Source organism: Rhea americana, unplaced genomic scaffold (assembly GCF_003343005.1).
Source record: "Rhea americana isolate MKP2758 unplaced genomic scaffold, rheAme1 scaffold_13, whole genome shotgun sequence".
Taxonomy (NCBI): domain Eukaryota; kingdom Metazoa; phylum Chordata; class Aves; order Rheiformes; family Rheidae; genus Rhea; species Rhea americana.
The window spans coordinates 4,186,277-4,201,973 of record NW_028185372.1 but is presented as its reverse complement, the minus strand read 5'-3'; the positions used below and the strand labels follow the sequence as shown (position 1 = coordinate 4,201,973).

Here is a 15,697-nt window from a genome sequence, read left to right as displayed (position 1 = left end):
CGCCGTCGCCGAAACGCGGGTCCTTCCTGCCGCAGCACCTGCAGGCAACGGAGAAGTTGTTACYGCACGCACGAAACACCTCTTCCAGGGTTTTATGCATCCTCTTCCCGCTTGGTTAGCTTCAGGAAAACAGACCACGACCGAAAGCTCTTATTCAATCTTTTTCTGGATTTAACAAAATTAATGTGGAAAAAAAAATCAGAAAGCCAAGACAAAGAGTGCCTGTTTATAAGAAGAAACTTATAACTTTCTATACCACATTGTTTTCATAAGTTTACAGATCTCTTTAACAGAAGAAAGTGTTTTTCTTGCATTTGAGAAAGACCTAAGAATGCATATCTTCACGCAAAACTGACACATTTGGTACAATTGTTGTTAAAAGCAGCACATGGACTGTTCTAGAAATGAGAGGTGATTTCCTGACGTTTTTACACATAGAGTGCAAACCAGCTTCATAAAATACTCTCAGTCTGATAATTTTATGAGAGCTGATTTTGAGCAGAGAGCCTAGCCCACCCAGTCTCTGTCCCAGCCCCCGGCTCACGTTCTCCGTCCGGGTTTCGGCTTTCCTTTGGGTACTCCCTACGAGCCMGCAACCCGCAGGCTCTTTTCGAGGGCGGTGCACGGGCACGTTCTCCTCGCGCGGTGCGGGCAGCGGACGGTCTCCGGAGGAGCGGGGCCTAGAGCTTCGAAGGGGGCTCTTCAGCTCGACCAAGCCGAACGCTTCTAAAAACGTTTCCCAGTGCCAATTATCTCAGCAAATCTCAGGTTCGGCATTATCAGCTGCGCGGTTTCTCGAGCTGACAGTTTTGCCAGCTTCCTTTCCCTCAAGCATTGATTCAGTAGGAAAAGAAATCCTTGATTCTTTGTAATCAAATGAAAGAAGCAGCGATGAAAGTTTACGCGGTCTTGTTTTGCAGGCCAAGAGAGGGAGGCCAACACGAAGAGGAYGAGCAGATGAACAAGCCTGAGACACAGGCAAGATGACTGTGTTTACCTGAAGCAATATCAGAAAGGAAACGGATAAAGAAAGAAAAATCTCTTTAAAACTTTGTTTAACTGAATGCCTACATCACTGTGCGGAGACATTCAYGCTTGTCCTAGCCAAACACTCCCACTTTTTTCTACCCACCTGTGTTTCTCGTCTTAYAATTAAATGATGAGCACAGAGGAGCAGGGTCCAGCTTCTCGCTTTGTGTTCGAACAGAACCTTGCACAAACTGCCCCCAAGTCACTGGCTGTGACAGTAAGTGCTACAAAAACAAAAATAAAACTGGACCCTGAGACTTCGATAGAGAGTACCCTGAGTAACCTAGATAAAGAAGGGATAAACAAGCTTGGCTTCAAAAGGATGTAAAGGCAAAGGAGACGGAAAGTGTCAAAGACTATGGGACATCCATAAAAAAAGGGCAAGGGAGGAGAAAGGAAGAAATTTCTGGCAGAAATTATAMCACTAATTCACTTTTGTTTAATTTTGAAACCAAAGTCTTCTAGCCTTCCCTGCCTAGAAACACTCTTCATTATGCTATAGACTGTTGGAGTTATGCTGGTAACCTGCAGAACAACTGATCTTGCTAAAATCACTGCAGCAACGCAGAAATCAGCAAAGGGCACACAGGAGAACCGACAAGCACCACACCGTATAAATTGCAGTCCTCATTTCACACAATGAAATCAATCAATACATCTGTACAACCAAATAAATCTAGAACTTCAAAATCAGTCTGTTTAAAAGCCAAAATGAAAATATATCAACCCAATAAAACAGAAATAATGAATTATTGGACATACATATACAAATCCGTTATCATTTCTGGAGAAAAAGCAAGGCATCCATTTTGCAAGGACTCGCATGCTAAATTTCAGACGTGTGAGTACTGTTGACTTTGATGACYCTTTTCACATATGCAGTACTTGGGGGACCCAAATCCAGAGTCAAATTCTAGAGCATCTGAAAGCAAATTCAAGGAGTAATAGCACTGACCCTATTACATTATGGCAGAAATGCTCTCTGATATCTTAGACTTTAAATAGATCTAGTCTGTACAGTAAGCTCTTATTATTCTGCAAATAATCTGGTAATTCCCCAGAGGGAACGGCACTAYGATCTCTGTGTGATTGATAGCAAGGAGCAAGACATTACATTGCCTATGTCCAGACAAAAGCAGAGTATTAACTTGGACAGACTCCAGGTTTTTTTCATCCAAGACTTTCAGGGTGTCTCAAAGAGATAAAARGAATTAAATATCATAAACCAAATTCTCTAGGAGAGATTGTATGAGCAGTTACATTGCAATGTGCTGAGGTAATACAGGAGCTCTGAATTACTCTCCAGGGGTGCGTTTCCCCGTCTTTCCCGGGAGTCTGGGTACCATGACTTTGGGTACCATGCAGCATCCTGCTTAAATGCCCTTAAACAGACATATGATGAAAACTTATCTTTAGAAACCTTGGGAATAAAGCGAGGAGTCCTAATTAGCAATTCCTTGATCCTGCCCTAACCTGAGCCRGTGGGAAACCTGCAGTGATTTCAGTGGGTCTGGCTACACCTGAACACTATTCAGGAGCTGGTTCCAGGTCACCCTCGGCRAGAATGAGACTAAGTTTTGGGTGGGCTCCAGTGCACTGGCACCTCCGAGAAGAAAAGACCATATTAGGCTTTCCTGGATGGATCATTTTAGGGTGGAGTTGTGCCTGCTGGCCCTGGGTGTTGGGGAGCTGGGAGCAGACTGCAATGATAAGGCAGGCACCAGCAGTGACCTCCCCAGGGAGCCAGACACGGGTGGTGAGGCCAGGATCAGGGCCCAGTGGTCAGGGTCAGGCATGGTGCACTGGTCAACCAGCAAGTCTGTAGTGATGAGGCAGGTCTGAGCGGCAGGTCAAGTGGTGAAGCTGGGCTGGGGGGTCCGGGTCTGAGTCAGGCTCGTGGAGGTCAGAGACCRGGTGAGACAYAGCTGCTGCACAGCAGCACAGCGATGCAGCAGGGGTGGGGGCCAGCAGTATGGATTCAGCTTAAAAGCAGTTCCCGAGGGAACGGAGGGACGGGCCCTCGCTTCCAGCTCTCCTCACCGCAGCTCTTATCGGCGAAGGCACGGACTTGGAGGCAGCCAGCTCATCTCATTAATCTACCCAAGGAATTCCTAGAAAGGGGATGTGCGCCAGGCTTTCGCAGTGGGTCCACGAACGTACAACTCAACATGCTCTGTTGACGACACGGCGCCGTATAGGGCTGTCAGGCGACCCAGTGCTGCGAGCAGCACAGCTCCGCTGGATGAGCTGCAGCCGAAGTACAGCGCCGGCATGGACCACAGCTTACTGAGGTGTGTGAGACACTCCACAGCACCTCCAGGGTTAGTGTGTCAAAGAACGATCCAGGAATAAAAAGATCTAATTCAGAGGTTTAACTCACTGTATTTTTATTTTGAAAATACAATACTAATTCATCTTATGAGAAGTTACATTATTTTCTGTGCAGTTAGTCTGTAATAACTTTATTCCTGGATAACTTTGGTGTGCTGATGCTCTTTTTCTAGGGCAAGAGTACATCTTTCTGGTGTATTTAAGCCACTCTGAATGAACAAAGTGCTCTTATTTTGAACTAAGAGTGGCCTAACATGGAGTTGTTCAAGAATAGTAATTTCTTTCTGAATACAATCTGTAATTTGAGCTGACTTTCAAATGTGGGCAGGTCCTTTAATATTTCACAGAGGTTTCAAGAATAAGATACTGAGTGGTAAGCTAGTTATCATGCTGGCTTCTACAGGTGATCAGGTAAATGTGCAGCCTGACAGTCTGCGGAAATGCTGCAAGTGCTCCTCTGCAACAGATTTTTCTGCCATTGCAAGAAATTCAGTGATGATACCAATATTCCAGTACGCAATTATCTTTATTTCCTTTCTTTGTGCACACGAAGATATCAGACTAGCAACATATAAATGCATGCAAATATCCAAGCAGCAACTTCATCATGGATTATGTAGTTGGCTTGAGGCATTTCACTACATACCGTGCCACAGCTGTTGAAATTCTGTGGATGCAGCTCCAGTGTTCAGAGACTTTCCTTTCTCCCAATGTACACGAATCTGTGCGCGGAAGCACAGGGTAAGTTTATACATCTGGCATACGATCAGGATTAGGAGAAGGCTCCTTGGCATACGGCTGCACCCGCACGTGCGGAGCCACGCATGGGGCACGCGCTCCAGACGGAGCGCAGCCCTGCACAGTTCTTCCATTCCCCGACCTCAGATGCCGGTTCGTCTGCCCCGGAGATCACAGATCAGGCAAACAGAATAACAGAGCAGGAAAGAAACTGCTGTGCCGTACTGCTGAAACACAAGAGAGGCATGAAATATAGCCCCAGGGAGAGTAAGAGAGGAGCTGACCATGGGAGTCTCAGGTTCAGTGTGTCAGATTTGGCTGGGTCGCTCTCCCGCAGGTGGCCACTGTCTASCCCCTCGGCAGACAACGAGCATCGTGGAAATGTCAGTGTTGGTTATTCGGGATGCTAGCCAGAATTTTCCAGCACTGATCTTTTTGTGTGTGCAGTGGGAATGTTGTTGATTATTAGAGCATTGGTTCTCAGTATCTTCTGTTAAGCTGGGCCTTTCAGACATATCAAGTCACTCCTAAAATATTTACACACTAATTTCCAATTTATTTGTAAATTATTAACTTGTATCTGAAGCAAGTGATCAGAGCACAGCCAGAGAAAAAAAWTATTTTTATTGTGGATTTGCACAACAGCTGATTTATGTCAACTCAGGTTCTGTGGTAGAGTGCAAGTTATAGTATATAAATACTTTGTAGCAGTTCTAGTTTTTTAATGAGTCTAAAAAAGTTCAGGTATATCAGATGAGAAGGAGGATATTGATGTTGGTTCAGCAGTAATTCATTTCAACAAGAGTGAAAGATGCTTGCATTCAAATGCAAAATTCCTCCCCACACACACATTTTATATGAATGTAGCAGTAATTAGGTAATTAAGTTCCTTGCTTTCAAAATGTGTATTTGTACAGAATTTGAATATCTGATCTTGGAAAAACATAAGATTCTTTTCATATGATTAAAATGATCGAAATGATCAAAACTATCATTTGGATAGTTTTGCATTGATTGTCTTGCAAATAGCTTGTGCTTTTTTGAAAAAAGCATACGTGCTGTTGTATCAGGATATCCTCGTGCTGTACTGTGCCAGGTTTGGACATATGCTGAACAAGGCTTATAATCTGATTATAACAGATAAAAAATAAAAATTGATTCCCAGGTAATTCACGTAATTTATTTTAATCTTCATGATTTGGATTCATGTCATTTTAAAGAATTCATCTAACAGAATTCAATCTATAGCAAATAAGCAGATTAAAATTAAACTATTGTTTTGACTTATCTTTTCTCTCTCTCAAATTTAACATGAAACCTCTGAATTTCAAAGGTAATTGTCTGTGAATACTATCTATCTAAAAGGAAAAAGTTCTGAGCTGATTCACGTGCATAAGAAACCTTTTGTGAAAGACAAGCTGGATTTGGTTCAAAGTGGAGAAGAGGGACTTTTTCTGTCTTTGAAGAGTAGCCCTCGTATATTCATGCTTGTGGAATGTCTCCCCTGACATCGAGCTGTGGAATTGCCTTCATAATTCAAGTCTGTGAGGAGGACACAAAATATGGCACATAAAAATGGTATCATCTCTTTATCAAGAGAATGCCAAGAGCACAGCCCCCCCCAGCCTACTCCATTTCTTTGATTGTCACCCTTGAGAGTGTTTAGAGTGGTTTATTTTCTTGTCATCACTTTGCAAGGAAAAATATTAACAAATAGAGCAGGTGTCTCTGGACTGTCGGAGAAATATGCTTCTGGGACACTATCAGATTTTCATACCCACAACCGCTGTCTTCTGTCAATGACCAATTTGCCACACTACAGTGGAATTAATTTGGAGTCTATGTCCTGTAATTTGGAGTCTAAATGCTCAACTGTGGTCTAGCAAAARGCCACTAGGATGGTTAAGGGGCTGGAGCACATGCTGGGGGATGTCCGGGGACTTTGGTCAATAATGCCAAGACTGGTAACTGTGAGCAGCTGCACTGCAAGAACTGAGAAGACCTGGCCTGATGCTGCCAGCAACGATCTCCCTGCCAGGAAGTGGAGACCTTGTGAATGTAATGCTAGGGGTGTGTGTGGGGGGGAACGAGCAAGTGCGTGAGATAATCAAGAAGCATAAAAATTCTAATCTCATTGGTCCTTAAACCAGTATCTAGATCCACTATGGGTTGTTGTTTACTCTCTGCTATATGCGTACCTGCATTCTTGATTTGTACTTTCATTGTCCTGAGGGAACTGAGAGCAGCCTGTGAGCAGATGTCTGCTGATCTGAGACTTTAACTGTAAGCTCTAGCAATAGCATTAACTTCTGTAACTGGCTTGAGAAAATTATTTCTTTACTCTTATACATGGGAATATTTTATTCAGAACCACTCATGCTAATGTGGCACAAAAGACAAACTTCAGTATCACAGACTAAAGCTGCAATTGCCTTGCAATGATGCCAGCAGTATTTCCATACATCCTTTTGACAGTGACTCTAGATATTCTCTTCAGCAGTAATACCCACTCTGCCAAACAAATTGATATTGATACCCACCAGATTAAAAGAGGGAGCATATTCCCCTATAAGCTTTTGAAAAAATAATTGATTTTTTCAGAGACTTTTCTATAACTGCATCTGCTTGCTGCCATATCTGGGAAGAGAGAGTAAAATTGGTTACTTTGAAGGAGACAATTTTGTTGGACAGTCTAAGGATGCTGCCTGGGGAGCAGCAGCAGCAGGTGTGGATCAGCAGTGCCATCCAGCGGGAAATGCAGCGAGCCACAGCTCCCTCTGAAGCCGCAGGGAGAGGCGCCCAGACCCCACTCCCTCCCGACCTTCTGAGGACAGCCCCATTAGCCGAAACTCCAAGTGACACCCAGCAAGGTACCTGGACATTGGCAGTGTCCTGCCACTTTCACYCTCTGGCTTCTGTAGGTACCGTTATGAATTTTTCTGGAACTGACAGTAAAATTTTCTATTTTTTGTTTTTTCGAGTTTCAAAGATATTATGAAATTAGCATCTCCACAGCCACTTTCTTTCTGAGAAATTTGCTTGGGGAAAACTCAATGTTTGACTTTATTATAAAACAGATGCAGTACCAGTTTAACTTTTTGCTTTTATTTATTCAGTGTCCACTTTTCATATAAATGTTCTGCCTCAATGGTCAGGAAAGTGATTCTCCTCCTAACAGTGTTAGGATCCTTCCTGAGAAGGACACAGAATTTCTGGGAATCAAATCCTGATGGTTTCAGTTCTCACAGACACTTCACAGTTGGACTTAATCTTATGAACACAAAATTGATTGATAAAAATATCGGTTTTTAATTTAAAAAATTATTAGATTTAAAATAAATTTCAATGACATTTTAGTCCTTTAACTAATGCAAGCTGTCCTACCAACTCTGCAACTTCAGTGACGCTGGAGCTCTGGCACTAGATCAATGTCCGATTCCTACCGTTTGTCCCCTAGACTACATTTTTGAAACTCTTAACTCTTTAATCTACCTTTACTAATACAATTGACCCTCTTTAGGTTAAGATGAATTATATTCCCTACATTATTGTGACCTTTAAAATGACATGAATTAATCTGTTACTCAGTAACTTTAAAGTTACTAATAAAAGCAACGTTTATACCAATACATTGTTGTCTGTTGTTGTAGTACAATCACAGACATTGCTAAGCCTACACACATACACACGCACACGCAAAGAGAGAAATATCACTCTCAAAAATAATTTATTCTTTAGGAAGAAAGCAGAAAAATGTTACAGTGAAGAGTTTGCATAAACATGCACATTCATGGTAGCTGACATAATATCAGATTGCAACATTCTAAAACGTGGATGGATCATTACAAAATTTTTATGACTAGCAGGAAAGTCACATACATCCAACCACAAAATATGGAAAATTCCCCCAAATACTGATACACATTTGTGTCCCCACTGTTTCAAGGGGAGATTGCACATAACTTAATATTAAAAAGGATGAAACACTCAATTAGCATAGCACAGTTTCCCATGGATTTTCCTTTGAAGCACCCCCACAAGTCCTGATAAAAAGTCAAGGGAAAAAAAAAGTCTAGAAAATTGAGTTAACTGTGGATAAAGAAGAAAAAAAATGCAAAGATACTTCTATCTCTGGCCTCCTAGTTCATTAAAAAAAAAAAGACTTATCAAATGGAATGTTTCTAAAATAGTTGTGTTAAGCAAACACACTTACCAGATTGAGGGCAGTTACTGCTACAGTGTACAGTCATACATGACAGCTGAATGTACACCATGTATCCATTTATCTAGATATCAAGAAACAACTGTTTGTGAGACTACTGCACTTCCATGCATAGAAACAAAGCAGAAGATAGAGAGCAAGAGAGGCAGGAAAAGAAAACAAACACATGCCTAGACAAAAAAGTCAAGGGAAGTCTGTGGGCATTCATCCAATAATTGAAAAAAAAACAATAAAAAAAAATAAAAACATGGAAGACTAGAAGCAGAACTATCCTAAAATACATCAATACGGAAAATACAATTCCAGYTCTAAAATGTTGTCTCTCTTTTTATAAAAATACTTCTGTGTAGAAAATTTCAAGTCAGGCACACTTCACATCTGCAAATGCTACAACTACTTGAGTAACTAGTAGGTTCTTTGGATCTATGCATTTGATGTTTGTTGTAAAATCCTAATGATTCTATCTAACAATGTTTGTGATAATAGAAGGAGATGCTTAAGTCTTTTGCGGTTCATTAATAAATAAGATCACAAACAAGAACCAAATGATTCATACAGGCTATTTTGTTGGTTTGTTTCCGAGAATTTTGCTCTGGGCTGACAATCTTCCTTCAAGCACTATTTTTTGTCTAGGCATTTCTTCTGAAAAAAATAGAGGAATTTATTACTTTAAAAGAAATATTGCCTTTATATCAACTTACTACAAAAGATGTTGAGCTGAAAGCACAGTACAGGATACAGTGTATTTTCTTTGGTTGGGAATTGTCACTGTCAAGATCTCCACTGAATATAGTTTGTAAATGTGATGTGATGTATGCCATAAGGCTGTGCTGATAAATTAACCTTGTATTAGGTATATTTACAAAAACAGATTAGATTATAAGATCTACAGAGAAAAGATTGCATCATAAATGCCTCAGCTTAAAAGAGAACAAATTCCAACAGCTTCCAAAAAATCCCTTCTTCATCAGCTACTGGAATCCAGGCAATCCTGCCTGTAGTTCTAATTCAGGTCTACCGTTGGAAGAATGTTAATTATGACAGTACGTAYAATCAAATATATGTATGTCTTAAATCTTTTATCTGACAATGCTGTGTCAGGACAAGATTCTCACTTCATTTGAATTGCAACACACTAAAGTCTTTATACAGTAAAACAAAGCAAGTTTAATTACTGTGTRTTTTTACAATCTGCTTCTTCCAAGAGCCACTCAAATCCACTTAGCAGTCCATCTAAAGTAGCAGCTACAGTGTCCTGCACCTGTAAAAAAGATGAACTACTGTATTACAGATTACAGGCAACGGACCTAATAATACTGTATCAGCACTTCCTGTCTATTCTTATGTCAGAAATACTCATGTCAAATTTAAATTTTTATCACTGGTTTCTAGGTACCTTGACGTTACGGGTTTATTTGAGTAAGGTACAAAAAGAAAACACTATTCTTTACATAGGAAGTTATGAGAGCCATTAGAAAAGCTTTGTGTTCTCGGTATCACAACAAATTTTATATGAAACCCTCCATCAGCTATCCTGGAACATTACAGATGGTCTACTTGAAAATCTTTTTTTATAATAATTCTTAGAGAAAAATGCTGCCAGCTTTAGAATTCAAAATATATTATTACTTCTCAAATTTTTTAATATATTATGAAGTAGYTATTGTAAATGGTACTTTAAGAAAAAAAGCCTGTAAACATTGTCCTTATGAAAACAAAAGGAATTAAATCTGTATTTTTTTTATTAAGTATTTTCCTTTAGCTACGCTATGTCACCAAAAACAAAAATATGTGTTACTGAGACACACTGATATATATTGTGCTTAACAAGTGTAAAACAATGGGCTCAGGACCAGGGCTAGGCAAAAAAATGATTTGTCAAAAACTCCAATATCATGTCAAGTAGGTGACAATTAGTCTCCTGAAAAATGACAGAAAAGCCYACCTCGTGGCTAAGGCCTTGGGTCAAGGAAATTCAGATTCAAATTAACTGAAGCTCTCTTATCCTCTTCAAGACCAGTAATTCATCCTTCCTTCCATTCTGGCTCCATCTGAAGCTTCTCGTGTGTTCCTGAGCAAGCCACTTAGCTTCTCTACGTTATGCTAGGCTATAATGCTTGGTCTCATAGGATCACAAAAGCTAAATTCATCACTTAAGTASAGTGCTCAAATAATGGCATTGAAAGCTATAYGTTTACTTYGGTATGYACAGTTCAAGAACTACAATAAGCCTAAATTGCTTAAAAGCTAAATAAATCAGAGAAACAGAAGGAAAATAAAGGTTTAAAGGCAAGTACCATCCAGGGCTGATGTAACAGATTCAGCTGCAACTGATGTGCCATGTAAACACAAGGAATTCTTTTCACATCAACATGAGAGATACAAGATAAAACCAGCAGAGGTCTGTTTCGAGGCCCAAGAGCAGGATCAATCATTGCCAAAATATGGGCCAGTTCTTCTTCACGGTCGTGCTCTAGGAAACAATTTGTAATATACTGAGTATTATATACATGTAAATCTCAAGCAGAGTATTTTTCTTTTCTCTTGACTTTTCAAATATTTATTATTTCAGTTCACAAAAGCAAGGAAACACAGGGCTGGAAATGGCATGGGCAAATCTAATTCTGTTTATCCCAGGGCTGAATCAGCTGTACTCAAGTCGTTTTTAACTGTTATTTAAAAATCTCCGTAGATTCAAGKGCAAGCTATTCTAGTCCTTAACATCAGAGCATTTCCACGTTCCTCACAGARATCAAAATCACAATAGGCCACTAAGAAATACTGACACACTGCACAGTCAGTAGCCCTTCTCTGCTGACTTAATTTTTCTCACCAGCATATCTCCCTCACATATTTTTACCCACTGCTTTCCTGAGCTAGCCCCTTTCCTCCACTTAAAGTAGATGAATATAAATACAGTACYACAACAGGTGTTTGGATTACCCTTATTTAGGCTATTATAACAGGACAATCCTAATTTGGGTTGGTTACATCTTTCACTGCAGTGTTCCTGGTAAAGGCTCTGTTTCCAGGTTATTATATCACTATTGCTATATTTCAGGCTTCTTCTCCTAATCACCCTACTCCCTCCACTCCCCTACCTCCTCCTATATTTTGTTTTGTTTTTTTAAATCCAGATCATTTCCCAGATCTGACATACGAGAGCAGCCACACGGTACTGGCCCTGACAGAAAGGGCCATAACCCCTCACAGGAAGGTGAGGGAGAGTGTCTAGGAGAGGGGACCTCTTCGTTTTGAAAAGTCACTGAAGAAATAGCACCAAGGAAGCATACCCTGAAAGAACTGGAATACGGATTTTGATGCATTCCATATTCTTCATAGATCTTTTAAGACTTTTCAATCATTCACAAAATATGAGTAAATACAGTAAAGAGAAACCCCTTACTTTCATGAGCTTCTGCATTAGCAACATAGATGAATCCATCAACTACTTCGCACACCTTTTTAACTTGAGCTATTACACTGTAGTGTACAACCTGCTGATTCCTCACTGTACTGTTGTCTTGGTAGAACATCTTATTCACAACCACAGCTTGCTCTGTCCTTGCTTTCCTCCTTTCCACACTAAGAAAAATGAAAATACTTCAGCCATTTAATAACAGTAGCCAGGTTAATTTAAATAGAAAATGAGAAAACAGAGTCTAGGCAGAGAGAGCAGTACAGCAGAAGGTCAGGAAAATGGCCTGAGCCAGGAAAACAGTTTCACTGCCCTCTTTTTATTTGACTGTGCATATACAGATGGYTACCAGACTGCAAGATGCACAATAAAGTACACCTCAGGATGAGTTTATAGAATATTTCAAAAGGAAAACAGTCAGAATATCAAGAGGGATAGAATACCTATTATGTATTTGTCATAAAACATTTGTTACGTATCACTTTTAGTAAGAAGGCTTACTACAYGGAAATTTAGAGGTTAGAGAAAGAAAGAGAAGTAGGGGAGATATATATTGAAACATCAGTTTATAAGAGACATCCATGTATGCAATGAAGGCATAAAACTGACATCATGAAACCATGAGAAAAAGTATGAAATAACTGAGAAACTGTACTGTTGAGGATTTCTTTGTGGAGAAAAAAAATCTTACCTGGTAGTTGAATACAACGTCAGAATATTGAATTTTTGATTGTTATTGAACTGAAAACTGACTCCTGATCCAATCCCTACAAGGAGAAAAAAAACATATGACATTACAAATATCTGCTTACTGAATATAAGTAAGTGAGAGGCTGAAAATTCTACCGGGGTTGTAAAATAGATGCATCTAAACCTAGCTGTTGCTGTTAGGGGGAAGTATACTTATTATTTCGCAAGGAAATAAAATCAAAAGAAATTCAGGAGGTATTTCCAAGTTTGTTTGGTTTTTGCTACTTGTATTAGAATCTGAAAATTTAACTCATGGAGGAGCTGATTCGCATCTGGTAGCTTAAACTGACATAGAAAAGCTCTAGTCTATTTAGGACAAGCTGCATTGAAAAGGACGTAAAAGAGAAAAGAAAATAACAACAAAGAATGCATATTTTCCCACTTCCTATAAATATAATTAATTATCTCAATTCTGCTGTGCTTAAATATTAGTTATTCTTACTTTTTAAAAGTCCTAACCTTTTGTACCTAGTTTGGACTGAAGCAAAATTACAGATGTTCAAAAGTATGTTTTTTTAGATCTTTTCTAAATATTGAAAAAATTCCTTCACCTGATCCTACAACCTCTTCTTTAATGAAGAAAGTTTAAACCCATTTGACACCAGAATACTGAATCAGATAAAGGAGCAGTATAAAGACAAGCATATTTTTAACCACTAAATAACAGCGGCACTAATAGTACTTACAATAGTAAATACTATTTAAAAGGAAAACGTGTTTGCACTTATCCATTACTACAGCATATGTGGCATGGAATTTAGGATCAAAATACAAATATAAAGAACAAAATCTTGATCCTCTGACACTATACAAATTTAACCATTAAATTCACTGGAGCTAAAATTTTAACTAGTTATTGTGTTTATCCCTTGGAAAAAAAATATACATACATATATATATTTTTAAATACTTTTTTATAATTACATTATTAAGCTTCAAAGAGTATGTTAAAAAAAAATTCTTTGTTCCTATTTCTCCCCCAACTTTTTTTGTTTTATAAGACATATTTTTTACAAAATTTAAAAGTCCYCTAAAACAAAACCCAGAGCATTACCATGAATTCGTCTTTGAGGTAGGCCCGCAACTTGTAGAATCTCTGGGCAAGTCATCATCTTTTGCACTAAAGAGTCATCCAGCTCTTCCAACCCTGGCCCAAACATAGCAAAGCGAGGTTCTGCCTGAGTGACCAGTGACTGCAAAAACGACGTCACAGCTCCATACCGGGAACGGCTTGATTTCAGGCTTCTTCTACTCTGCGGACAGCTTTTTTTATATCTGTGTAAAATAGATGCAACTAGAAATTAAACACAAAATACAAAAGAGGTATTAATCAAACATCAGTTAATTTAKGTCCCAAAATTTTCATGCTGTGTTATCAGAACAACTTAAGCACAGGTCAGAAATGGCAGTTAAAAAATTGATGTTTAAGATCACSAGCAGTAAGCAGGTGGAACCACTAGGCCTGCCAAGTTTCAAATGCTGATTTGGGGACTTTAATATAGTTCTACATGGTAGATCTTTCACTTAAGAAAAAAGAAAAGTATAAACTTCCCCCAGCTCCCTAGCCCACAATGTTAGTAAAATAGCACTAAAGCTGAGGAATCAAATATAATRTAAAAACAGGAGAATTCTGAGCATGTGTCCAACGTTAATTAGACCCCTTTTATGTTTATTAGCTATAAAAAGGCAGCTCCATCTGACAAGGGCCTTATCTCATTCACAAATACAGTATGCTGGCTGTAAAAYGAAATGGGAGTTGTCTGCAAGCTTATGTGTTCATTTGATGCAGAAGCTGGAAGGTATGAGGAGACTCGGGCAATCACAAGATCACACCAAYAGTTACAGCACTGATAGACACCCTGTCTTTGCCTCTGGTCATGTGATGCTAGATAAATCACTTCAAGAAAACATTAGCTGTGTGCTCCTCTGTGTCCAACCCAAGACACTTCAGTTGACATCAGTAAAAACACTAAGTGCTCACAGACAGAACGGAAATCAGTGACAGCTGGCTTCAAGTATGTGATGTGCTCTGAAGTGTTCAGCCCTAAAGAGACTTAAATCCAATGTTCAGCACTGAAGGACATTTTGCACTTTGAATTCTGGGGTGCCTCCTCCCTGGCTATAAAATGGGGATGAGAGACAGAGAGATTGCCAAGGTTAGCACATTTACTGTGAAGCAACAGTTTCACGAATTACCTTCGGAAATTTTTATTCCATGCAGAATTTTGATATTGCAAATGAATTACACACACACACACAAATAATCTGCTTGGCTTGGAGATTTTTTTTCAAGTAATCCAAGTATATTATGAGTGCTGCTACGCTTTTCTACTATGCTAGTTTAAACCATGGTCTTTATCTTTTATCTTTAGGCTACCAGAGCTCAAGCAGCATGAYCTGTTATTTTTGAATGTGCACAGAGTAACATTTTTTTCCTAGTTTTTGCAGATGAGAGATTTTTAAAAAAACCCTAAGATTCATTTGCTAAACTTATTACTTTTAATAAATAACTATCTCTTGTACTGAGAGCAGAGAACATATCTTCATCAACAAGAGCAGCACAGCGCGCACAGCTCCCGGGACAACTATTTCTGTGACATAGCTGGCACACAATACACAAAAAGGCTTTTCAGTATCATTTTACATTCTTCTTTAATTCTAAATGAGAAGAACAGACCAAAATGTCATATAGCAGGAAATTACATTCACAAAAGTAGCAGATCTGAGGCCCAAGGTCCCATGAAAACTTGAGTGGCACCTTAGGGCAGCGCTTTGCCGGCACAGTTCGCAAGCTGCCTGCAGGCTGCGCATTCCCGCCGTGGAGGCTGCWGGTGCTGTTAGCGAACAGAGGATACTCACACTGCCATGTAGTCGTACAGCGTGTTATCACTGACTTCCGAAAAGACCTGGTTGAAAACTTCCACATCCGGGAGTGATTTCCAGTCCACGGCCGCCCACGCGGGGAGATCCCGCCGGAGAAGGCACCTCCAGAGCAGCGGGTCCCGCACCGCCGCCCGCCAGTAAGAGCCGGCGCTGCCCAGGCGGCACAGGTCCCGCGGCGAGAGGAAGGACATGATGTGCAGCTGCACGTCCAGCTGAAACACGCACACGGCGGCTCAGCGCCCGCCCGCCCCCGCYCGCCGGGGAGCGCGCAGGCCGCCCGCGGCCGGGCCCCACTCACCGGCAGCGCCTCCAGGGCGCTCACTTCC

The 15,697-nt window shown here is 40.1% G+C and overlaps 1 protein-coding gene across 1 annotated transcript; it reads right to left on the bottom strand.

Moving 5' to 3' along the window:
• Window positions 1-7,808: 7,808 nt before the first annotated feature.
• FBXO4 (F-box protein 4) lies at window positions 7,809-15,691 on the bottom strand. The gene is made up of 7 exons (XM_085326379.1): window positions 15,670-15,691; window positions 15,348-15,583; window positions 13,543-13,763; window positions 12,430-12,505; window positions 11,727-11,905; window positions 10,618-10,793; window positions 7,809-9,581 (listed from the first exon to the last, which is right to left on the bottom strand). The coding sequence occupies exons 2-7, from the start codon at window positions 15,560-15,562 to the stop codon at window positions 9,492-9,494; spliced, it is 957 nt and encodes a 318-aa protein (XP_085182505.1). The 5' UTR covers window positions 15,563-15,583; window positions 15,670-15,691; the 3' UTR covers window positions 7,809-9,491.
• Between the last annotated feature and the right edge of the window lie 6 nt (window positions 15,692-15,697).